This window comes from Alexandromys fortis, unplaced genomic scaffold (assembly GCF_014885135.2).
Source record: "Alexandromys fortis isolate MF-2015 unplaced genomic scaffold, M_Fortis_MF-2015_v1.1 scaffold_304, whole genome shotgun sequence".
NCBI lineage: Eukaryota > Metazoa > Chordata > Mammalia > Rodentia > Cricetidae > Alexandromys > Alexandromys fortis.
In genome coordinates this window covers 162,003-186,823 of record NW_026068173.1, presented here as the reverse complement: position 1 = coordinate 186,823, position 24,821 = coordinate 162,003, and the positions used below count along the sequence as shown (strand labels likewise).

The following is a 24,821-nucleotide window of genomic DNA, read 5'->3' as shown; positions in this document are numbered from 1 at the left end:
TGTGAGGGCAGGGGTGGCCCAATACTCTCTGAGCCTTCCTCTTCCATCCAGTCCCCATAATAACCCACAGGTGATGACACCCGGGCCCAGAGAATGTCCCCTTACAAAGTGATAGAATGGAAGTGGCCAAGGCAGGATTCTAAGTGGACACTACCAAGACCAGATTTGAGGACCTCTCTGGGTGCAGCAACAAAAAGCTGTCCTGAAGCTTCAAGACTCTGGCTGGCTTGCCCAAGTGAGCCAGGCTTCCTCTCCTTCCTCTAGCCTGGCTACTAGTGTGTATTCCAGAAGGCAGGAGGGGCAGCTCCTCGACCCCCAAAGAGACCGTGAAGATACATTCCTGCCCCAGGTAGACAAGCCCTACATTCCTCTCTGGTGATCCCTGATGGAACCTGAGGTCTGGGAAAGAAACCCTTGTGAATTCTCCAAGGGTCTCTTCTGTCCCTAGATTCTGCCTAGGGCCTTCAGGAACTGGCTTAGAGAGAGAGATACATAGTTTGGGGAACCTGGGAGTCAGGAGACCTGGACTCTAAATCTCTCATGAGACAATGCTTCTGAGTCTTGGACTCTTCCATAAAACGAGAGGAGGGGTTCCTCCTTGCACGCTGCCTTGTAAGGCTAGGAAAACGGAATGAAGGCAAAAAGGTTAAATGTGCTTCTTCTGCTAGGGTAAGGAGTCCAAGCAAGGGAGGGGCACCTGCTTGATTCTGACACAAGTAGACAAACGGCTTTGGACTGAGCAACCTGAGTGGGCAGGAGGTAGCCGGGAAGAAAAACAATGCTCCTCCAACAGCAATGGAAACAGAGCCCGGAGGTGTCCCCTTTCCTAGGGGCTGGAACCCGAGATCCCGCATTGTGCTGGTAGCTCCGAAGAAGCTGAGGCAGGAGGCAATGGGGTCGGGGGGAGTGGGGTGAGAGAGGAGAACGGGGGATCACACCAAGTCTGTCTCAATCCTGACTGCTTTGGTTTAAACACGGACACTGTGTGGACCCTCCCACCCCCAAGTAACCAGACCACTTCAACAATGCTAAGGGGAGAGAGCTTGGCCCTAGTATAGCTGGCTGAGAGACATCATGCCAGGTCATAAGAAGCCATGCCAGGATTTGAATGCTAGTCTGTCTGATTCCAGGGCCCAGGGTGACTGAAAGGGATATAAATGATTCAGCCCTGCCCTGAGGTGCTCAGTACTCGCAAAGCTAGATGATCTAGGGGCTTCTAAGCTCAGGCTGGCAATGCCTGAGCAAGGACCTAGCCTGCCAGCCCACTTCTGTTTACATCTGGAAGCCATGGGCTGTGAGTTCCAAGAAGACAGGAATGTACCATCTCTTCATCGTTGGTCTAACACACAGCGCTGAAAACATTAGGACAAAAAAAGAAAGAAAGGAATGACATCTGCTAGCCTGGCACCTGTAACTTCAGGCAGGCCTGGGTCTAGATCCGAAGTGCTCGGCTGAGCTAGTGGTATGGGCAGGCCCTCAGCTTGGCCTTTAGAATAAGCAGAAGACTAGGCACAGACAGTTACTGTAAGGTGCCTTAGAGGTCAGTTAGTCAAGGTGCAATATTTTCTAGTGGTAGGAGAGGAGGTCTATAGGAAGAAAGGGCTCCCCGAGACTTCCAGAGGCAAGTGTAGAATAGGTCCTTTGTCTCCCAGGACTGTATCTATTATACCCCAAATATTTATGGAGAACCCACAACTCTCAACTTTTCCCCCCAAGCATGGGGGTCTGCTAGCCTACTGATAGGACTTTCTACCCCCAGTCAGTGGGCAAGCTAGGGAAGATCCAGGTCATCCTCCCACACGCCAGGGAGCTCTGTGGTGTCCCAGAACCCTGGGATTGATAAGATACAGAACACTGCATCCTGCCAGTGCTAGCCACGTTAGCCCAAGCCTGAAGCTGGTGAAGTGGGTCACAACTAGACACTCAGGGAGCTCCCGAGACTCTCCCTGACAGAGATCATCTTTCCTTTCTCCACCACAAGTACCCTGCCCCCAGCTCCTGGACAGTCTCATTGCATGCTGCTGTTTCAGGACAGTTTGTCTTCAGAGCCATCTAGATATATCCCAGGACTGGGAAACATCCCACACCCCTGCACCCCTGCATCCATTCATCCCTGCATCCTTGCACCCTGCATCCCTGTACCCCTGAACCACTGTATCTCTGCACCACTGTATCCCTGCATCCCTGTATCCCTGAACCCCTGCATCCCTTCATCCCAGAATCTCTTTATTCCTGCACCCCTGCATCCCCTTCATCTCTGCATCCCTGAATCCATTCATCCCTGCATTCTTCCCTACACCCTGTACCCCTGCATCCCTGAACCCCTGCATCCCTGCACCTCTGCATCCCTGAATCCCTGCACCCCAGAACCCCTGCATCCCTGTATCCCACATGGAGCCAGCTGCTCACAGATCTGGTACACAGAAGATGCTCAGCAAACTTGTGCCCCTGAACGGGGTGTGGTAGCTCATGACATCTGAGGGAGCAATGTTTGGCTCAGCTGCTACCCTAACAGGGTCAGGATCCCAGGTTTGGGGTTGATGGAACAGGATGTTACATGGTGAGTTGGATTTTATTGACCCGTCTCCAGGCAACCACTTTTTCTGGGCACTTCCAGAAATAAAAGCCACTGTCCTCAGCTGCAATGGCCACAGGAAGAGACTTTGCTAGTGCTGCCCAGGCTGGAGACGAACCCGATGTCCCCAGAAACCTCTGCAGCCCTCAAGAGTCTGTCACCAAGAAGCCAAATCTTGCCCAGCTCCTGGAACAAACGGCACCATAATAACACTTTTAATAAATGGCTTCATTAACTGAACACTTCCTGGGTTCTGGCTCTATGCCATAAGCCTGGCCAGCCTCAGCTACCCCCAAAGAACACACTCCTGCTAACCCCTCATGGCTACCTGTGCTGAGCATCTGCTGTAAAGGGTGCAGGGAAGCCCCAGTGAGCACAGTGAACAGACACCCATGCCTCAGCTCTGCCCCTGCTCTGAATGCCCTCAAAACGGGCATCATGACATTCTGCGAACCAATAGGGAGGAGAGGAGCAAGAGAACTGGTGTGTGTGTGTGTGTGTGTGTGTGTGTGTGTGTGTGTGTGTGTGTGTGGTGACCAAGGCAGGGGCATGGATCCCAGCCCTGCTGCTGGTGTGACGTGATCTTGATACAGACCTGATATGGAGAACCAGAGGCAGCATTGGATAATGTCATGGTTACCCACTGCTGTGCAACAAGCCACACAGGGACCGAAAAAAATCTTCACTCTACTGTGGCTTCTGATTCTAAGGCTGACTATCTGGTTCTGCTGGACAGCTGTGATAGCATCACCGCATCCATCTGGGTCCTTTCTGCCTCCTCCTCTTGGCCCCACATCCACCAGGGCCTCTCTTCTGAGGCTGGCTATCTGCTGGACAGCTGTGATAGCGTCACCGCATCCGTCTGGGTCCTTTCTGTTTCCACCTCTTGGCCCCACATCCACCAGGGCCTCTCTCTTCCAGAAGCACGGCCCGGACTTCCTTCTGTACCACTGATTTCTAAGACAACGAATAATGGAAGCTTCCAGGTATCGGTGCCCACACAGCGTCACCTCTGCCAGCCTAGACTCAAGGAGAGACAGCACAGACCCCAGCTGGAGATGAGAGGGGAGGAAGTCACAGGGAAAAAGGAGAGAGGAGGACTGGGAGCCACAGAGGCAGCAGGCACCCCAATAACAGCGGAGCCACAGCTCCCCGGTGTTTGCCTCATGCCTGAGACGAGGTTAGATGATGTTGCCTCCATTCTGTTAAATCAGAGAGCTGGGACGTGAGGTAACCCATCCAAGGTCTCTGTTTGTTAAACATCAGTGCCAGGGTTCGAGCCCAGACAGTCTACCTCTCCATTAATAAACTACATTACTGGTAGTAGCTGGACAAATCCTGAATCCGTTCCCTTCTCTGTGAAGTGTGGTAAAATTGTATACTATGTGACAAGTGGCAGCCGGCGCCTGATAGGTGGTCTACACTCAATCAATAAACGATTTTACAGTTGGCGATCTAAATGGATAATCAGAACCACAGGCCCCTCTGCTCTCCCAGGCTCAGGAGACAGCCCAGCGCCAGGGAGAAAGCCTTGTACTAAGCTTGGAGATGGGAGTTTCAGTCCCGCCTCGGCACAGACCAGTCCTGTGCCCTTGGACTCGTCTCTCTCAACCCCGTTCAGCAGGGGAGCATCTTTGCTCTGTTGCCAGAGCCTTGCTTACTGCTCGAGAGCAGTGCCCTGGGAATCGCTACTGAGACAGGAATCACCCCAGAACTCTTCCCTTCCAGAGTTAAGCAGCATTGTCTGGTCAGGGACGATTTGGTGAGCAATGGCTCCTGGGAGCTCCCAAACCCTAAAATCTCCCACCTTATCTGGCTGTTAAGGTTCTCAGCAGATGGGGCGTATGTGTGTGCCGCTGCACTGCTGCGTCTGTTTTGTTTGTTTGTTTTGTTTTGTTTTTAAAAAAGGAAATGATGGCCAAAATGAGACAATGAGAAATGAAATCAGGGTTTGAAAGAGACACGAGACATGGAAAAAACAAGGCGGATGAAGTGTGTGTGAGGCAGAAGCAGGGCGGAGAAGGGCCAGGGAGACATATTGGCTACAACTTGTACAGAGCCCCTACAGGAGGAAAACAAGCTCAGACAAATAATGACTTTCATTTTTTGCAGCGCTGTGTTCTCTCTCCATATAACATCCTGTCACTTGTGTGATTTCACTTGGTTCTCGCGACAGCCCTGTGAGGCAGCTATTCATCTTAGTCTGTCCTTTGTGTCTATAACAAAATCGCCAAGACAGTGCCATTCCTAAAACATAGAAGTTTATTTGGCTTGCTGTTCTGAAGGTTGGGAAGTCCAGAACACGGCACCAACATCTGCTTGACATCTGGTTAAGCCTCCTTACTGCCTCAGAGTGTGTCAGAGGGCCTCACACAGCGCCACACCGAGCCTGGATCCCATGTAGAGATTCTAGCTCCATCAGTGTTGAAGCTGGGGAGCAGGGACCTCAAAATGTTTCCAGAAATTATGCCATCAGATAGCCATGAATGAGAACCCATGAGGAAGAGGGACAAGGACAGAGAAAGGGGAGACAGAAGCAGAGAAAGACCAAGAAAAGCAGATGGATGGAGAGCCAGAAAGAAGGAAAAGCAAAAATGGGGGGGGGGGGGGGACAGAGACCCAGACAAACATGACAGAGAGGCAGAGACAGAGAGGCAGGCCTTTATGTCCTGTCTGCTCTTGTGACCCACCGAACTATACCCCAGTGGGAGACAAGCAGAGGCTCTCTGTGGGTTTCCTTGTCTCCGTTCATCACTCCCCCTAAGTGACACGCTGTTGCCATCGCGTTCATCTAAAACGCTTCCTCTCTGAGGGTGCCACTTCCAGGACCACCATCTGTTTCTCCTTGCTTAACCGTGCCATGCCAGGAGCTACTCACAGCCCACAAAGGGAACCGGTGCTCTTCCGCCTTCATTCCTGGAAGCCCAGGCTCAACGGGCCCTCCGGGCCCTCCATGCGCTCCCATCGGCTCCTGGCTAATGAGTTGGGCCTTGTGAAAAGTCTTGATTTCCCTGCAGTCTCGTCTGAGCAACTTCATTTAGAAAACATTCTCTGTGGAGCTGAGCTGAGCTGAGCTGAGCTGCCTCAGGCACCAGAGAACAGGAGTGGAAGCTGTGGTGAAACATGGCTGCCAGGAGCCGCACCAACCTCTAGATGTCTACCCCTCTCCGGCTCACATCAGGGTTTCCGTCTCAGTCAGAGTTACAATCACTGTGATGAAACGCCATGACCAAAGCTCATCATTAAAGGAAGTTAGGACAGGAACTCATCCAAGGCAGGAGTCCGGAGGCAGGAACTGAGGCAGAAGCCATGAAGGATTGCAGCTTACTGGCGTACTCCCCATGGCTTGCTAGGTCTGCTTTCTTATAGAACCCAGGACCACCAGCCCAGGGATGGCATCACCCACCATGGGCTGGTCTCTCTCTCATCAATCTGATTAAGAAAAATGTCTTGCCTCCAGCCCCATCTTATGGAGGCATTTTCTTAACTGGAGTTCCCTCTTTTTGGATGACTCTAGCTTGTGTCATGTCGACATAAAACTAGCCGGCACAGTTTCCCTGGGACCTGGCTAGTCCTAAGAACAGATGACATGAAGTGGGGGGCTGGGGGGGTTAAACTGATCAGCCAGGACAGACCTGTAAGCCCAAGCCCTTAAAGTCCCCAGTCCAGCTGTAGATTAGCAGGCCCCCAGAAGAAAACTCCATATTTACCAACAGAGCCATGCCGGTTCTCTCCCCGCTCAGAAGGTAGGGTCTCTGGGGATGAGGGAGCATAGCAGGCCATCAGCTCCCTGTCAGGCAGGTGTCTGTGGAGACTTGCTCATTCTTGAAGGTGATGGCTACAAGCTATTCCTCTAGAGAGTACCCCAAATGTTGTGCATAGGATGGACTTCTTTCTCTTTCTTTCTGCCCCAGTTGTCTTTGTTGCCCCCAAATGGAAGAAAGCTAAGTGAGGACAGGGATGACAGCGATCCCTAGGGAGGAGCCTAGCGCTGCCCACCATTGGCTTTCCCTAGAGAACGATTCCTTTTATAAGCTGCAACGGGTCCTAGTTACCACTCGTCGGGCATTGAAAGAAAAACCCACCGAGTTTCTAAGTCATCCTTATTATTGACTTAGAGATGTCTAGGGGTGCGAACGGAGGAAGAGTAAGTTGGGCAGACTATGTATAGGTCTGACCCTCACCACACGGAAGAGCTGCCGAATGAGTCCCTGTTGTTCACATTGCCACAATCAGCTCATCCTGAAATCGTCTCCCACCCCACCGGCTGTCTGCCCTGGAGTTCTCCCACCCTGGCTGCCCCGCCATTCTCAGCGCTGAGAGGCAGTGGAAGCAGCACAGAGTTGGGAGTCAGAAGTCCTTCTCAGGCCATGTCTCCCCCCCCCCCCCGCCCCACACACTTATCCTGTGACCTTGGCAGCTTGCCAAAGCTTTCTGAGCACCATCTTTGAATGAGGAATAGGTAACAATGCCCTCCACAGGAGGCAGCTATGGTAGCTGACTGTGTGGGCATGTGGATGGTTTGTCCCTGGAGAGCCTGGCCCATGTGAGGCCCCATCTCATCACTCACCACCGCCCCGCTGTTTGCACCCAAGGCCACAGCTGTTCCTCTCTCCACAGACGTTCCGGTGGCCCGTGGCCAGCAGTATTGACAAAAATGAGATGTTGGAGATCCAGATTTTCAACTACAGCAAAGTCTTCAGCAACAAGTAAGCATGGGGTGGGTGGGGGGCCAGCCTGACTCAGACTCCTCTAGGATTACATACAATGAACCCTGCACTTTGAAACCATCTTTCAAGGCCAAAGAGCTATCCATCTTGCTCCTTTGCGGGATCCTCAAAGTGCCCTGGGCCTTGCAACCATTGTCAACCAAGAGCAGCTCACCGTCCTGTCCACCCTCAATCTCCTGCCCTTTTAAAGTTACATACGCCTCTTTTTGAGCTCTTCCTTACTCAGACTGGAGGATGCAGCCCATCAGAGATGCTAAAAGCCAAATGATTGTTACATCCTGTGATCTGACGGTAAAGTTGCCTAACAGCTGTTCAGGGCTGTGGTTTAGAAGGAAAGGGACCCCATACCCTTGAGCCAGGGATTTAAGGTGTGGCCCCGAGCAGGCTAAGGGACCTCTCTGAGCTCTCTGTGTTTATGTGTGAGAAAGATAAGAATTTGTCTCAGTACAGCTGTTGGAATGAAATGATGTGTTCATTCACTCAGTCAACAAACATTTATAAAACTCAAAGTGTATGTCATGAACTGAACTAATACTAAAGAGAGAGATGTCTGCTCTCACGGGGTTTCCAGTCTGTGAATGAAATGCACCCACCTCGAGTGTTATCCTACAAGCAGATCAATCGAAGTCACCCCCATCCTGCTCTGTGGGTGATGCACAGGTTTTGGAAGACACTAGAATGTTGGCTAAACATAAGTAAATTGAGACACTGTGCTTTGGGGTAAAAAGTGAATTGCTGCTCTGTAGCCTACAGGAGATCATGGCTGAACTACAAGGTGTCCACAAAGGAGCGGCAGTGTTAGTTCAAGGAAGGCTCTAAAGGGTCTAAGCAGTGGGAAGGGAGTAATGGGCCACATTAGAAGATATACAGTCCCAAAGGGGTAGGCAAAGGGTTCGCTCTTTCACTGTCAGTTTTAAAGAACATTAATAGGTAACCCTTGTGATCATCTGGGGTGGGCACTCTAATTCTTTCCTTATGGCAAGTAGATGTAAACTTCAAGACAAAGTCGTAGGATCATGTAGCTCACCAACCTGTCTGTTCATTCAGTCATCCATATTTTCATTCATCCATTCATCCCATCCCACTCATGCATCCTACCTACGCATTCATCTCATTCATCACTTCAGCCCATCCATCCATTCATCCATCCATCCATCCATCCATCCACCCATTCACCCATCCATCCATCCATCCATCCATCCATCCATCCATCCAATTACCCATTCATCCATCCATCCATCCATCCATCCATTCACCCATTCACCTACCCATCTACTAACCCACCATGCTAGCCTTGGAGGTTGCTAAAATGAGGGGATCAAGGCACAGTCCCTGTCCTCAAGAAATTGTTTGTCATGTGAAGAGGAGAGACACATGAGGACCAGGCTGTATCACTAAAAAAGCAAACAGCTGGAAGAGTTGGTACTCTCCCACACCCGTGCTATCTCAGGAAGCAGTGAGTGCCAACACTGGGAAAGGTGAGCTGAATAGACCCCTTGTAGGGCGGGGTTCTGGTCTGCTGGCAGGACCACAGGAAATACGATTAGGGCACCGAGGCCTTCTCTCTGTCTCCAGAGGATCACATCACTCAGTCAGCTTCCTCTAGAACCACAATAAGTTTTGGAAAAGCATCCTGCTAGAGACCCTCACAGTAAAGCATGGCCTTATTATCTGGTGTGAGACACCCTGTGACTAATCAGGTCAGGAAAAGCAGGAACAAAAGAAGGGCCCAAAGCAGACCGAGTGAATGTAGAGGAGAGGCAGAATCAGAAGACCCCATCAGTAAAATCCTCACTGTGCAGAAAGGGAAACCGAGGCTCAGAGGCACGTGGAGGTCATGTGAGAAGACTCTGGAACAGCTAGATGGGATGTATATCTTCCACCTCCTCTTCTAAACCTCCGTAGCTCCCAGCAGCCAGAGCATCTGAATGAGATGGAGGAAGCCGAGGAAGAGATTGCTGAATTTCTTGCAGTGGAGACTTCCAGAGCAGACAGACCCCGGAGTGCACAGAGCCCCCATCAGGATTCCTGCTACAAACAAAGCATTTGGAAGTTTTAGGTGCAATGGATAACCACACAGTGAATCTACCAGGCATTGATGCTCATCTTAGGTGTCCTGAAATGCCAAGAAGAGGGAAGACAGAGGAAGTATGACCCCCACACACACTGTGCCCTCCCCCTTCCCTCCTGCTCTCCCTCTTGCCACTGAAGAGCAGGCAGGAAAGTCACATGGTACCTAGTGGAGGAGGACTCAGAGACTGTCCAGGCTACTGTTGACCAAGGCCTAAGCTGGAAAAAGAGACACAGACCCAGCCTGATACAGGCCATCTTAGGAGTAAGGTGTCTGGAGTTAAGTGGGGCTCAGAACTTCCTACCTTAGAGTTAGGGCCAAAGTAGAGGCTTACCTGGTTCTACCTAGTGGTGTTAGGGGCTTCCAGGAAGTAGAGAGATGGTGGAAAGGAACTATTCAGGGACCATAAGTTCCTGAAGTGTGTGTGGCCACCCAGAACCAGGGCTTCCTCCAAGAAACCTGGGGCTTCCATGAAAATATGACATTCGGATGAGATTTTATGCATCCCATATAGCCTCACCAGGACTTTAAGGGGCAGTGGTTCCTTCCACCAAGGATGCCAGAGGCCCTGAGTAATTCAGAAGCTACCAGCATAGTGGACACCGGACTGAGCCCCAGGCGTTTGATACCGGCTCCCAGGGGAAGACGGTAAATTATTTACAGGATTCTGGTGCCCGATTGCTGCTCTGTTGTGGTCAGTCTGTGGACCCATCAGCACCTGAGACCTCCTTCCCACTGTCTACCTACCTGAGAATCCCGGCTTCTCCCAGGCTCCTCTGTGGCCCCTCTTTCTAATGGGTGAGCTGCTCAGGCTACATAAGGGATGGAGTTGGCCTGAGAAACTGAGGCCCAGACAGTAGGTTCAGAACATTCTTTATCAATTTATCAATTGTCCATTTCAAAAGTTATTATTTCTATGTTTTTATTTATTTATACTTATTATTTGAGGAAGGGGGGCTGTTAGTTACACACACACCACCACCACCACCCCTCTCTGGGTGTGTGGCAAGTTCTTTCCTTTGAGAGTGCAAGTTCCTAGTGTCCTGGCCCTACCTCACTCCAGTCACCAACAGGCCCTGGCTCTAGGCAGAGCTTTAAGGATCAGGGACAACCTGGATCTGTTCCCAGAGCCCAGCTTCCAGAGAGGACCAGCCCTGGCTGAACCTTCTGAAGGGAGGCCACACACAATAGCGGCAGAGGAGGCACTGATGCAGAGAGCTGTGGTATTATAGATCTCAACCTCCACACCAGCATCCGGGGACATGGGTGACATCGTTACCTTAGAGAGAATTTAAAAAAATTACAATACTTCAGAGGTTGCAGACCTAGACAGACTCACATAGCGGCCAGGTACTGGAATCCCCCCAGCGACTGCTCAGTGAAGTTACATCTGTCTGACTCCAGAGGGAACGACGGTTTGCATGTCCACAGGGCTTGTCCCAGGAAGTAAGGAGTGGGGGATTTGCCAGGAGGTTGGTTTGCTGCGTGTCACAAGCAGTGGTGCATGGGCTAGCGGTGGCAACCTACTGCTGTGTTGGTATTGATATCACTGTCACCCTTGTGTCTGGAAGAGGCTTGAAAACCTGGTAGAGAGGCCATTTCAGAAATTCGTGCAGATCAAGCTCTCCGCCCAAGCCTAGGATCTCAGACTGTAATGTGAAAGAGATCTAGAAGACATCAGAGCTCTCTGGACAACTGCAGGGGAATGGCTCCCTCCTGCCCCCTGGGGGGTGTTTGTCATACTGCAGCACCTTGGTAGATCCTAGGGACCTTTGACTATTCTTGGGCCGCTAATATTGAGAACAAATGTGCCCAGGTTCCGGTAGTCAGCAGTCGCCTGGCTGAGTGGGGCGACAGTGGCTGGAAGAACCTGACAGCAAAGGCTTAGAGTGAGACAGGCAAGCGGTGTGCCCCGAATAGTGGGAACAGTGTCACCTGGATGTGTGGAAGTATGCATGCCCAGGGCCCTACCACCACCACCATCACCACCACCACCACCACCACCACCACCACCACCACCTCCTCCTCCACCATCACCTCCACCACCACCTCCACCACCTCCACCACCACCAACACCTCCACCACCTCCACCACCTCCACCACCACCACCACCACCAACAACACCACAACCACCACAACCATCACCGCCACCATCACCTCCACCTTCACCACCACCACCACCTCTATCCAGCAGGTACTCTAGGACTCAGTAGACTCCTCTAGGCTCTATACCATTAGAATACTGAAACTGGGTGTTCTATGAGTATTTGCACTGTGGAAATTGGTAAATGCTGAATGCTAGCAGTGACAATGGGCCTGTGAGGAGTTAGGGGGTTCCCCCCAAGATTCCACGTATACCACTGGTTTAGAACCATAACAGTCGGGGCCTTCACAAAACCGGTGCCTTATTTCTTGCCCACTGCAGACTGTTGTGAGGTCTCCAAGCTCAGTGCCCCACCCCTCCTCTTTATAAAGGTGGAACTGAGACTCCCTAGCAATGGCTTAGAATCTCCTGGGGCCCAGACCAGCACTTGGACCACCCATATGCATCTGCGAGCTAAGGAGAAGCCAAGATGGAACTAGGATCTTCTACAGAACGTCTCTGGAAAGAATCTAAAAGCCCAATTAAACTTTAGCGTGGTGGACAGTTTGCCCTCAGAGAGTTGAGAAACTCAATGAGGCTCTGAGCTTAGGAGGCAAGCACTTCACAGTTGTACCTGACTGCTGGATCCACCATGCGCTCGACACAGCTGGGAGGACTGTGTGTTGGGGGTACATACATATCCATGTGTTTATGTGCACATGGGTATACAATGTATGTATTCTCTCTGTCTCTCTGTGTCTCTGTGTCTCTCTGTCTCTGTCTCTGTTTTTCTCTGTCTCTCTCTGTCTCTCTCTCTCTGTCTCTCTCTCTCTCTCTCTCTCTCTCTCTGTCTCTCTCTCTCTCTCTTGTGTGTGTGTGCACACACGCGTAGGCCAGAGGTCAACATTTAGCATCTTCCTGATTTCTTGAGACAGGGTTTCTTACTAAACTTGGAGCTCACTGATTCCTCAGACCGGCTGGCCAGGAATGAGCTCTGGGGACTCACCTACCTCCACTCTCTTCAGTGCTGGAGTTAGAGACAAGCACCATAGCTCCTACCTATTTTTAAAAAGACATAGATGCTTGGGATGGAAACTCAGTTCCTCATGCTTGCGAGGCAAACGTTTCACTCACTAAGCCATCTCCCTAGCCCCAGAGTTGGGAAAAGAAAACCAGTGTCCTCTCCACAGCCCTTAGTATCTTATAGGCAGAAAGCCTGTCTGTGTCAGAATCCATTTGATAGTCCACCTCATTCTATTTGTCATTGATTGGTTAAGTCCCTGTCCCCTTTCTTGATCTCACCTCCCTCCTCTACAAACTCCAAGCAACACATGTCCCCAGATCCAGGTTTTACATACTGTGTGTGCCTCGAAGCCCTGTAGAAACGGTGTATGTGCTCTCCATGGGTCCAGATGGAAGTACCACATGAGGGCATCTTTCTGACGCCCTGCTGTCTCCCAGGGCAACAGTCTTCCAGTCTAATGGTGGGATGGGATCCAAGTCAGCATCCATTAGACACCCACTGCTGCTCATTCATAAATACAACAGACACTGGGGACTCTGGCATACAGGGAACACCAACAGGAGGCTAGACACAGAATGCAGGCTGCTTGATGGGGCGCTACAAGGAATGCTGGGAACATCCGGGGGAGTGAGCATGTGTTGGGGAGGAGCATGTCATTCATGCATGAAAACCAAGATAAAAAAGCTTAAGGAGGTTCCCAGGGCAGAGATCATTTGTGTCAGAGCTGAGTTCCTGTCTCAAAGACTGTGCCTCTCACCAGTTCTGTGTGCGGACCCTCACTATGCAACTGAACGAAGGGGATTCTGAGGTCCCCGGAGTTCCTGCCCACCAGGAGCTTGCTGTAAATGTGGGGTGGATGGAGGACTGGTGTTGATGAGAATAGAGACTTCTACCCCTCTGCTCCAGTCAGGAAGTGGAGGAAAGGAGTGCTTGTGTAGGCAGGAGTCTAGGCTGGGCCTGTAGCTCACTTGCCCAGCATGACCCAGGGTTCAGCTTCACACACACACACACACACACACACACACACACACACACACACACACTCACCACCACCACCACCGCCACCACCGTCATCAACAGGACACTCCATGTCTCCCTACCACCTTCCATTGTGGCATCTGGAAGCTTCCATACTGCAAGGGACCAGCTACACTCCCAAGGCTAAATTCCCTGTCTCTACCTGTGGCCATCATTTAGATTTCTTTCTTCTTCCAAGTTTTCCAAGGGGAACAGACCACACATATCCAACCATCCACACTGCAAGGGGTACCCTCACAGACATGCTTTCCTAGCCAGGTCAGCCATGGCTCCCAGGCTGCTCCAGGCCCAGTTGAGGGTCTTCACAATTGCCCATCTCCTTGCCAGCCAGGCACTGGCATCAGCCTAGCTCCTCATTCTGTCATTCACAGACTTATTGGGACCTTCCGCATGGTGCTGCAGAAGGTGGCGGAGGAGAATCGTGTCAAAGTGACGGACACACTGATGGATGACAACAATGCTATCCTCAAGGTCGGTATGCCAAGGAGTCTTAGGAATTTCCCATCACCCAGTCCCCTGGGCCTGTGCACATCCCACAGAAGATGCTCTAGAGAAGTGGTCCTCATCCTTCCTAATGCTGCGACCCTTTAATACAGTTCCTCATGCTGTCGTGACCCCCAACTATGAAATTTTGTTTCTACTTCATAACAGTAATTTTGCTACTGTTATGAATCATAACAAAATACCTGTGTTGTCTTTTGTTCTTGGGCAAACACTATGGAAGGGTCATTCGATACTCCCCCAAAGGGGTCACTACTCACAGGTTGAGAACCACTGGTCTAGTGACTGCTCCATGATTGACAAGGGAGATAGCAGGAGGACGTCAGGGAGATTCTGCCAGAGCCATTTGGTCCGAATGCTGGTGCTGGAGGTTCTGCAGTATGACTGGGTCTGTCCCAAGTCGAAACTCAGCCTTTCCCACTGTGATAATGTTAGGTGAGGTAATGAGGACACCATCTCCTCTCCACTGATGTGGTTTTCCCGTTCGGATCCAGCTCAGCAATGAATCTGAGGTGTCTTTTATCATGCAATGGCCGATTGAGCCTTCCCAGCCCTTCCATGACAGTAGCCTCCACTTGCACATATGACGAGGCTCCCTTCTGACTAGAGGTCCAACAAGGGTCAGAATCTCATTTTCTGCTCCGTTTGTCCATTTCTGCTCAAGTCGGCATGGGCATGCACGAATCAGTCAGATCCAATCCACCCTTCAGTGTCCGTCCCAATGAAAGGAGACGGGAGCCCCCTTGATGCCTAGTCCTCAGGCTCCGCTCTGTCTCCCAGCTGCTCTCCAGCTCCTCTGAGGCTACTCACAAGCCACTGGTGTGGTGGTAAGGAACGTGACCCTTGGGGATGATTCTTGGTGAGGCCTACATGCCATCTGCAACGTGTACAAAAGTGTAGTGGCCTCACCGGCTAGTTCTAAGGGGTCAAAGGCCATACAAAGAAAATGCTTAGAATGTTAGCTAATGTATAAAGAGCCTGTATCTTCCTGCCTCCACCCGGGTTCTGTTTAACATCTGGACCAGATGTGGCACTCCACTTTCTCCAGAAGAAAAGCCCAAGGCAATTCCCCTGACCCCTTTCTCTAGCTAGCAGATAAGGAGTCAAGAATTGGGAGAAGTGCTGACCGCATTAGGCTGAGGGAAACCCAGGACTGGGTCTTCTCCGAGAAGACACGCTCAATTAGTTTTGTTATTTTGCCAAGGAGAACCCCTCAGGCCAGTACACAGCCTGGTTCTGAGGATGAAGAGGTGACCTATTTGGGGGTACACCGAATGATTCTTTATAGAGGATCTAAAGACCTCACACCCAGGCTTAGGCCTAGCGACCAAGGACAGCCACTTGACTTGGGCACCTGGGGAGAGGAGAGCCAAGCACAAGAGAACCTTGGGTATCAGTCGTACTCAGCCTTTTTTTCTCATCTGCAAACTGAGGCAGGAAGGTCCTCACCTTGTCTTCACGGGAGTGAACGTGCCTCAAAGGTGCCACCGGTACCAGGGGACTGCTATTGCCTGCCCAGCTGCTCACTGTCCCTCTCCCTACAGACCAGCCTAAGCATGGAGGTCCGGTATCAGGCCACGGATGGCACAATGGGCTCCTGGGACGATGGAGACTTCCTGGGAGACGAAGCTCTTCAGGAGGAGGAAAAGGACAGCCAGGAGACCGATGGGCTGCTCCCTGGCTCCCGGCCCAGCACCAGAACACCCGGCGAGAAGAGCTTTCGAAGGTAAGCGGCTGGACCCCTCTGGCTGACCACTGCCCCCCAAAGGCCTGGGAAGCAGGTGCCAGAAGCCAGTGTTCTGGAAGGCCCTCCAGGCCCGGCTGGGATCAGAGTGTGGGCCTGAGTTGTTAGAGAAATATTTAGGGGTTGAGAAGATGTTGGTATCCAACCCAAGAGCACACGGGAGGCTCTAATCAGAATCGGGGGCCAGGATTGCTCCAGCCCTTAGGGAAGCAAAGGTCTGAGAGATCAATTCTAGCATAAGGGGTGGGGGTCCGCAGTCCCTGCCTTTATAAGAGAAATGGGAAAAGGAGACAGGGGAGGCCTTGGTTTCCATGGTCTAAGACCCAACAGTGCCAACCAGGCCCAGGCAGCCTGACCTCTTCCTTGGCCCAGTGAAAAGATACCTAAGAGAGGAGGAGAGGCTAACAGACCTGGTCAGGACCTGGCCACCCTCTGTTGAGAAGAATTTGCTCAGACTTTTCTGTGCCTGAGATTCACATCTCACAAATGTCCTGCCACTTACAAATGACAGAGGGCTTTGACCAGGCCTCACCTCCGTACATGTAATACTTTTACCACAGAGAAAATGCAATGGCATTACTTAAAGCTCAGGGGGCAAAATTGACGCTAGCAAAACATCCCTAGACACCTAGGAAGAGAGAGCACCGTGAAAGAAGCTTGAGGCCCATGCCTGGAGGTCTGGGGTGTTTTGAGAACAAGGGTTTCCCATATCGCTGCAAGCTTCTCCCTCCATTTTCCTTCCCGGAGGAGTTATATTCAACCTGTGATGGAAAACCCACAATGAGCGACATGGAACTGAAGTGCTTTAGGCCAACCTCCTCCCTCACCAGCTTCTCTCCAAAACCAAGTTTAACTAAACACCTAGGACTACACGCTTCAGGCAGCCAAATCCTCTGCCGCACAAATATCAGGTCCTTTAGCATAAGGCCAAGCCTGAAGTCATGTGTCTCCCATGTCTACATCTGTAAGACGGGAACCGGAGCTACCAGCCCTGCTCCAGCCGCCATCCTGATGACGATCTAAGGGGATATCAGAGGCTATAAATGAGGAACCAGCCGGGCCATGGTGGCACACACCTTTAATCCCAGCACTCTGGAGGCAGAGGCAGGTAGATCTCTGTGAGTTCGAGGCCAGTCTGGTCTACAAGAGCTAGTTCCAGGATAGTCTCCAAAGCCACAGAGAAACCCTGTCTTGAAAAACAAAACTTAGAAAATGAAGAGGCAAGTATTGCATGTGGAAGGGCTGATGATAACAGGTTCTTCACCCCAGATAGTGGCAAACATCAAAAATAGATTTAGAAATGGAAGATGACCATCAGACTGGCTAGAAGGTGAGGGCTGTAGCACAGTGGTCACCACCTGTCACCATCTGCCAAGACTACACGGAAAAGAGCCATGTAGGGCTGGCTCAGAGGGAGTTCTGAGAAGCAGGCCACCCACTGTAGAGAAAGGAATGAGGGCCTGAGTGAGGGCTAGCTCCATTAGGTTGACCCCGACTCTGCCCTCATCAGCTGGCTGACTCTGACAGGTCACAAATCCTCTCTGGGTCAATGACAGAAATAAATGAGTTCAGAAAGAAGACATGCTGACTCCCCTCCTCTCTGGCCTCCAGCGGGGCTCAGCATACTCAGGAACAGTCGTGAAAACAGCTACCCCAAGATTTCTTGGTTGAGGGGCTGCCCTCACTAGAGAGGCGGTAGAGTAAGGACACCAGGATGGGGCTCAGATAAAACAAGATGCAAAGGGTACATCTTGGACCCCCGGAGAGTCCTGGTCCATGAAGGTGGAGCTAGGGGGCTGTCTGAAGCCTCGCTGCACAGCATCCTGGGGTTCTCTCCTCTTTCCATCTCGCTGGACCTTTCCCAGGCCGGAAGAAGGGGTAGGAGGAAGGGTTTCATCTTAGGGACGAAAATTGGGCAAGAGCAACAGCAGAGGCAGAGTGTCTAGCTTTCAGTGGGTGCCACCGCCCTGGTTAAAGGAGCATGTTAGGGCACACTATTTCCCTGGAGGTGCCAGCCTAGGCATGGCATCACCTTTGAGATGAATGTCAGCACCTTCTCCTTTCCTCTGGACCTAGCCTTGTAGCGAGCAGGACTCCCACTGCTCATGTAGTTTAACGTCTCCTGGGCTCTGATCCATCACATGCCACCGAGTTCCTCTGCCCACTTCTCTAGTCTCTGCCCACTCCTTACTAGAGAACCCCAAGTGGGCAGAATACCACCAGGAGACGGCACAGAAGAGTAGAGGGCGTGGAGCCCAAGTGCTGGCTCTGCTGCTTGGAGACACCTCCCCAGATGTAAGATGGCTTGCTCATGCCCACAAGAGAATTAGGAAGAAATGAAGTACTTACCATATGTAAGTGATACCTATGGCACATGGAAGGCAGGTTCTCAGCCAGCGTTCTCTCTTCAGCCTCCATGTTACCTTGACCCCAGCCGTTTCTGTGCTAAGCACTACCTGACCTTCTAGTCAGGCTTTGTTACCATCTGATTCTCACCCGACCCAGTGCTAAGGGCTCTCCCAGTGCTGCCCACTGGAGGTTCAGCTAGCCTGAGCAAGAGCAGAAATACCTCCATCTACTCCCCGCACACACACCAACGTCCCTGTTGTAAAAAAAGGAATGGAGCCGGGCGGTGGTGGCGCATGCCTTTAATCCCAGCACTTGGGAGGCAGAGGCAGGCGGATCTCTGTGAGTTCGAGACCAGCCTGGTCTATTACAACAGCTAGTTCCAGGACAGGCTCCAAAACCACAGAGAAACCCTATCTCGAAAAAAAAAAAAAAAAAAAGGAATGGATTACTAACCTCACGAACATTTCCACTCTCAGGAACAAAAAAATCAATACTCCAAACTATACCTCAGTCGCCAAAAGAGGGAGATTTTGAAAACACACATACACACACACACATATTTGCATACGTTTGCATGTGCACATGTTCTCTGCATGGTACCCCACTGGATACCACTGGAGTCATATCTTACAAAGGATTGTGTGGCAAAGCAACACAGCCTTCTGCTTTCCCAGGCTCTTTACTACAAGGCTATCTCGTCTTCTCTGCCTCACCTAGATCCACAAGCTTACACACACACATACACACCCCGCCTTCTGCTACCCAGGCCCCTCTGGTGTCCTGGGGATGTCTAGGTAGTTACTTTGTCATTCTTTTAGGAGTAGGTTATGGCTGGTGCCATCCTTTTCTTCCTGACCATGGGCATCATTCCACTCCAGGGGAAACCTGTAGAACCAAGAAGCCCCCTTCTGTGTCTGGAGCAGAGAGCAACTGGCTGTGTGTGCATAGCAGGGGCCCTGAGAAAGAGGTGCATGTGTGCACTAAGGGGTGTGCATAAGTGTGTGTGTGCATGGTGCAGTACACACTGCCTCATCCCCAAATGCTACTTCATTGGTTCTCTTGGGCCCCAAAGAGCTAGGAAACCCTTCCCTGCTTCCCCTCCCCAGGCTAAGATCCAGTGTTGTGATGGTTGCCAAGGAGCTGGAGAACCAGTCACAGTCATGCTGAGATTTAGGGGTAAAATGGTTCTTGGGATATTCCGCCCTACCCAGATGCTCTACCTCGAGCTGGGGCCCCACCTTCAGCCCAAGGCTGAGTAACCAAGTAAGGCCTAGTGCTGAGACATGCCTGGGTCTCCGCAGACCTTAGTGTTCCCAGGAGGGCACTTTTGTTCCCTGTCCTGTCTGTGGATGCTTTTATCAGTTCAGAGATGAACTAAGGAAGAATTGTTCAATGGGGCTAAAAGCAGCTCACTAGAGAATGCTTGCTACAGAGCGGGACTTACGTAACAGGCAGGAAACACCAAAAGTACAATGTGGGCACTAGGAAGAAATCCAGGTGTATCTGGAGCTTCCTGGGAGGCTCTGTGGCAATGCAGGCAGAAGGTGAGGTCACTGCTTGCCTGCTGAGTGACAGAGGGCAGCCTGAACCTCCACAACTTTCCGTACAAAGCAGGTGGTGTGAAGATGGCCACTCCGTGGGACGACAGCTCAGTTACATTGGTGCCCACTGAAGGGATAACCCCTGGCTTTGCAGCTTTTGTTTCTAAGGACAGCAGTGGCAGTAACAGTGGATGTAGTAAGATCACAACGGCATTCTTTCTCATGTAAACATCTTTTCCGGACCCTATTTCCACTCTCAGGGAGTGTGGGCCTGGAGTACGGAAGGAGGGAAGAAAACAGAACTCTCCCTGTATCCTGGTAGATGTGACACTTCTCTGACTTCAGAACAAAACTCAGAGAGGGAAAGAGAGAGGGAGAGAGAGAGAGAGAGAGAGAGAGAGAGAGAGAGAGAGAGAGAGAAGAGACCGAGTCCCAGGTCCCAGTTGTTCAGTATGCCAGTTTCACACACCTGTTGACCCTTGCCAACCCAAAGCCACACACCTCTCTTGTGTAGTCCATAGCAGACACTGACATATTTTCCAGGGTCACAGAATGAAAGACAAAAGAAAAAAACCCTTCCCTCAGAGCCTGGCTGTATAGACAGAAGGAAAAAAAATGACAACTCTCCAAACGCAAACATGAGGATGGAAACCAGAGAAATCATGAATGGAGTTGTAATTCTTAAATAGCCCACAGAAACCCTTGCTCCATGGGCACAGGCCCCAGAAGCCCTTGGGGCTTCCTAACAGTGGCCCGAAGGTCACCTGAGCTGGACTGGAGCAGGGCACCCAAGTCTCCCTGCTTTCTGCTCTGTGGTCCTGCTTATTTGGGCAGCCCGAAACCTGGCAGTTGTGGGTCTCTTTGAATTAGAGACTAAATATTTACCTAAAACAAAGGTTAGTCAGATGAATCTGGACTTCAGTCGTGACTGCATGGACCAGGCCTGAACTATAGGGGCATGGCCTCACCTGGGCAAGGTCTGAGGCAGGAGAGTGTGTGAACAGAGGGAGGAGACATCATATTGGCAGTTTTTCTTCATTCTCATTGATACGGCGTTGGAGGGGCTTTGACGGAAGCTTCCAGTTTCTGGAGACCTCTCTTAAGGAAGACGGGAGCTTTAGTGGTGGTTTGTTTACAGCACATTGCCCCACTCCTCCATCTTGTAGCAAGTCCAGCATCTCCTCTCAAATAGGCTCCACCCACCCTGTCCCCGGGAGGTCCCCACAGCATGGGCACTATGCAGTCCTTGGAGGGGACCAAGGGAGAAAAGGAGGGAGGAGGAGATGTTGGGAACCCTACAGCTTTGAAATCACCAGACCTCCTCCCGGGAGAGGAGATGGGCTGAGTGTGAGGCCAGGGCACTCCAAACAGAAGACTTAAAGGGGTCGGTGGGAATAGGGAAGCCCTTGGAGAAAAAAATGCGGGGGTCAGCAGGGTCAGGGCAAAGGTTGTGAGCATCTCTGGTCCACACCCTCTCATCTGCATCCCCTTGTCTCCTCATTTCTTCCCCTTACTCAGCAAAGGCAGAGAGAAGACCAAGGGAGGCAGAGATGGTGAGCACAAGTAGGTGTCCCAGGCCAGGGCAAAGCCAGTGGTGCTGGCTCTCTGCTACGGGGCTCCAGGGGGGCGGGAATGGGCTGAAGGGCAAAGCCAGTGGCGCTGGCTCTCTGCTACGGGGCTCGGGGTGGGGGTGGAGGTCGGGGAGTAATGGGCTGAAGGGCAAAGGCAGTGGTGCTGGCTCTCTGCTACGGGCTCCGGGGCGGGGGGGGGGGGGGGGGGGGGGGGGGGGGGGGGGGGGGGGGGGGGGGGGGNGGGGGGGGGGGGGGGGGGGGGGGGGGGGGGGGGGGGGGGGGGGGGGGGGGGGGGGGGGGGGGGGGGGGGGGGGGGGGAGTGGCTGAGAGGGACTAGGGGGCGCTGTTCTGGTGGAGCAGCAGGGCACGGGCAGGGTGAGGGAAGTCTTTTCACAAGACTGAGGGAGAGAATGGGAGAGGGTGGTGAGAGCCGGGGAAGTGGCTGGACCTGTCCTTTCCACTCTGGATTCTTGGAGGTGGCACCCTCTCCTTTTAGAGACTTGTTCCTCTTTGCTTCACTGACCAGCTCTCTGCACCTATAGATTAGCTCCGTAAGCATCCCTCTGAGGAAGGCTATACTAAAGAGTGGGGTACACGAGAAGCCAGTCTCCAGCCTAGGCAGCACTGGGCAGTTGAACATAGAGCCTCGGAGGTCCAAGAAAGACAATCTCCAGGCACCATGTGTTGGGCAAAACACAAAATCACAGAGAGCCAAAGAAAGATTGCCACTCTTGTGACCCTCACAGTCTCCACTCCCCAAAAGGCATGCCACAGTAGGAAGACATAGAACTCTTTGATGGGCTGATCACAGAGACCCAGAAAGATTGGCAGCCTGAGCTGACAGGCTCATAGGTTCCCCAAAGTCACACTGTCGTCTGGAGACTCAAGCATCACAGAAATTACAGTGGTGTAGGTAGTGACAAGTGTCAGTTCAGGGAACAAGGCAGAACTGGGCAAAAACAAGGAATCTAACTTCCTACCCAGAGTTCACTTCAGACCCAGGCATCTGAAAGGACCTGATTGTACTCAAAGCCAATTGGTTCTTCAAACGCTCTGGTGAACCTGCAAACTCGGAGACGGGGTCTTTATTTCCCAAACATAGAAACTGAATTCCAGAGATACCAGGAGATTTACTCAAAACTGTGGTCCCAATACTTAAAGAATTAGTTTATAGTTGTGTCTACAACAGTCTGAGCTGATCCTCGTGGGTGTATCTGCATACGTTAAGATCCTGGGGAACTTGGAACCTCATCCACTGTGTTGCCCAAATCATACTGAATTCTAGGCATGCTTGGAACAATTGCATGAGTAATGACCATAACCACAGAGCAACAGAAGCAGCATGCTGTATGGGGAGAGGGCCACACAGAAAGATGGAGCAGTTTGCCCTCCTCAGAGAAGGGTAGAGTGTGTTCCAGGGCTGACAGAGCCGGGAATCCGAATCCTTATGTGGATAAGAAGCGATGGCTTTCTCAGTAAGATAGCTCATGGCTCCAGGTTTCTCTGCGGCTGACCTAGGGGGTGCAAGCCACCCTTCTGTTCTCCCTCAGCTCTCTCTCTCTCTCTCTCTCTCTCTCTCTCTCTCTCTCTCTGAGATCACCAGGTTCCAGGTCCCCTCCAGCTCCCCAGTCTGTCAGACTAGCTTGACTCCTATGATTATAGCTGGGGTGATGCAGGCACGTGGCGGAGCCCTAGGACATGCTGCCTCCCTTGCCCTGCTCCATCTTGTCTCCTGCTGTCCCATTACCAGATGAAATTAAGTAAGCTAGGATGTAGTATTATTTTAATGTGTACGGGAATGGGGAATGGAATCTCTAAGATGCAATTAAGCAAATTGAAACTCTTTAGCCTGAGGAAAGAACACTGTGAGGAGAGCTTGCAGATCCCGACCTCGGTGCTGCCAAGGCGGCTGGAGGGAGATCAGAGGGAACAGGTGCATGATGAAAGAGAAAATGTAAAGTTTGACCCGGGAAAGAGCAACAGTGCTCCCCATGAGTATGTGGGGCCATGGGGAGATGGGAAATCTACTCTCAGGATCCTGTTTGCTGGGGTTTTGCAAAAAGAATTAGAAACCAGAAAGAAAGAAGGAGCCAGATTCCCAGGGTCAGGAGAAGCACTCACATTCCCTCTGGGTCTCACATGCCCTCTGGGTCAGTCTGGGCCAGCCTTGTGACTTAGTAATAGAGCCCTCGCCTAGAATGTGTGAGGTCCTGGGACTGATTCTCCAGCTCTAGAAAATAAATTATGAACTGCAGAAATAGATAACTCAGCAGTTAAGAGCACTGGCTGCTCTTCCAGAGGACCTAGGTTCAATTCCCAGCACCCACATGGCAGCTCACAACTGTTGCAACTGCAGAGATCCAATACCCTCACACAGATATACATGCAGGCAAAACACCAATGTGCATAAAAATAAATGACTTTAAAAGAATAAATAATAGTAAATGCATACCTACATACATACACACAAAAAAATGTAAGTCAGCCTGTCCTTTACCCACACAGGAAGTGATTCAAAACAAACCACAGTTTAAAATACATTTAATTCTTTAAATATTTTATTTATTTTACATACCAACCACAGTTCCTCCTCCCTCCCCTCCTCCCCCTCCTCTCCCACCTTCCCCCCCCCCACTCCATCCCCATCTACTCCTCAGAAATGGTAAGGCCTCTCATGGAGAGTCAACAAAGCCTGGCACATTCAGTTGAGGCAGGACCAAGCCCCTCACCCCCTAAAATACATTTAAGATTATAAAATTACCTGTAACTGCAGGGATAGGTAGCATCTGTCCATGTCTGAGTATTCAGGAGAGGGAAGCAGGAAGATTAGGAGTTCAAGGCCATTTTCATATTGACTTAGAGGCTGTGTAAGCAACAACGCAAAGGAACAATACAGCTCCCGACTCTCACGGATAGTTCGTGCATCCTGATTACCCGAGCAGTGAGTGCATGAGCCTGGACATTTCCAGCTGAAGGTGCTTGGCTGGACCGTGAGTGCTACTGTAGTTCATGTGTAGCCACACCCTTCTAAGTCACAGCTTCCAGAATAATCCATAGAGCAAATCAATGAAGCACTCAGGCCACTGGATTTACCTTGGTGCATGTCCCCTGTTCGTAATCTGCAGCTTCCACCCCTGGGTCATGTGTGCACTGCACAGCTGTAGTGACAGACTTCTGAACTGAGCCATGAAACAAGGTGAGGGGATTGCTGGAGACCTAAAGGAAGGGGTTACAATAAACACACTGATTTGGAAGTCTTTTCTCCAGAGGACTGTCAGTCTAGAGACAACATTCTAACCATGGCGAATCCAGCCACTGGAAGTAAATGTGATTCTCTGTCTTCACTTCCTCTACACTCCTAATTGTCAAGCTTTTCTGTTTGTATTTTTATGCATGCATGTTTTTGTTGCTGGTGTTTTGTCTTTGGGTCGTTACATGTGTTTGTTTATGTGTGTATTGCACATGCCGTGGCACACGTACGGAAGGCAGAGGACAACTTGTGGTCCTCAGTTCTCTCCCTCCACCGTGTGGGTCCCAGGGATTGAACTCAGGTCACCAGGCTTAGCGGCAAACACCTTTACCCACAGTGCCAGC

General features: G+C 51.3%; 1 protein-coding gene across 5 annotated transcripts in view; it reads left to right on the top strand.

The window, feature by feature from the left end:
- Otof (otoferlin) overlaps positions 1-24,821 on the top strand; it is a 91,970-nt gene that overhangs the window by 26,528 nt on the left and 40,621 nt on the right. For 4 of the 5 annotated variants that reach the window (XM_050128492.1, XM_050128489.1, XM_050128491.1 and 1 more), the window contains exons 3-5: positions 7,196-7,284; positions 13,893-13,992; positions 15,567-15,748. In XM_050128492.1, coding sequence (XP_049984449.1) covers positions 7,196-7,284; positions 13,893-13,992; positions 15,567-15,748 — 371 coding nt within the window. Of the gene's footprint in view, positions 1-7,195; positions 7,285-13,892; positions 13,993-15,566; positions 15,749-21,174; positions 21,220-24,821 lie in introns of all 5 variants that reach the window. The other variant, XM_050128490.1, reaches the window with a different exon arrangement.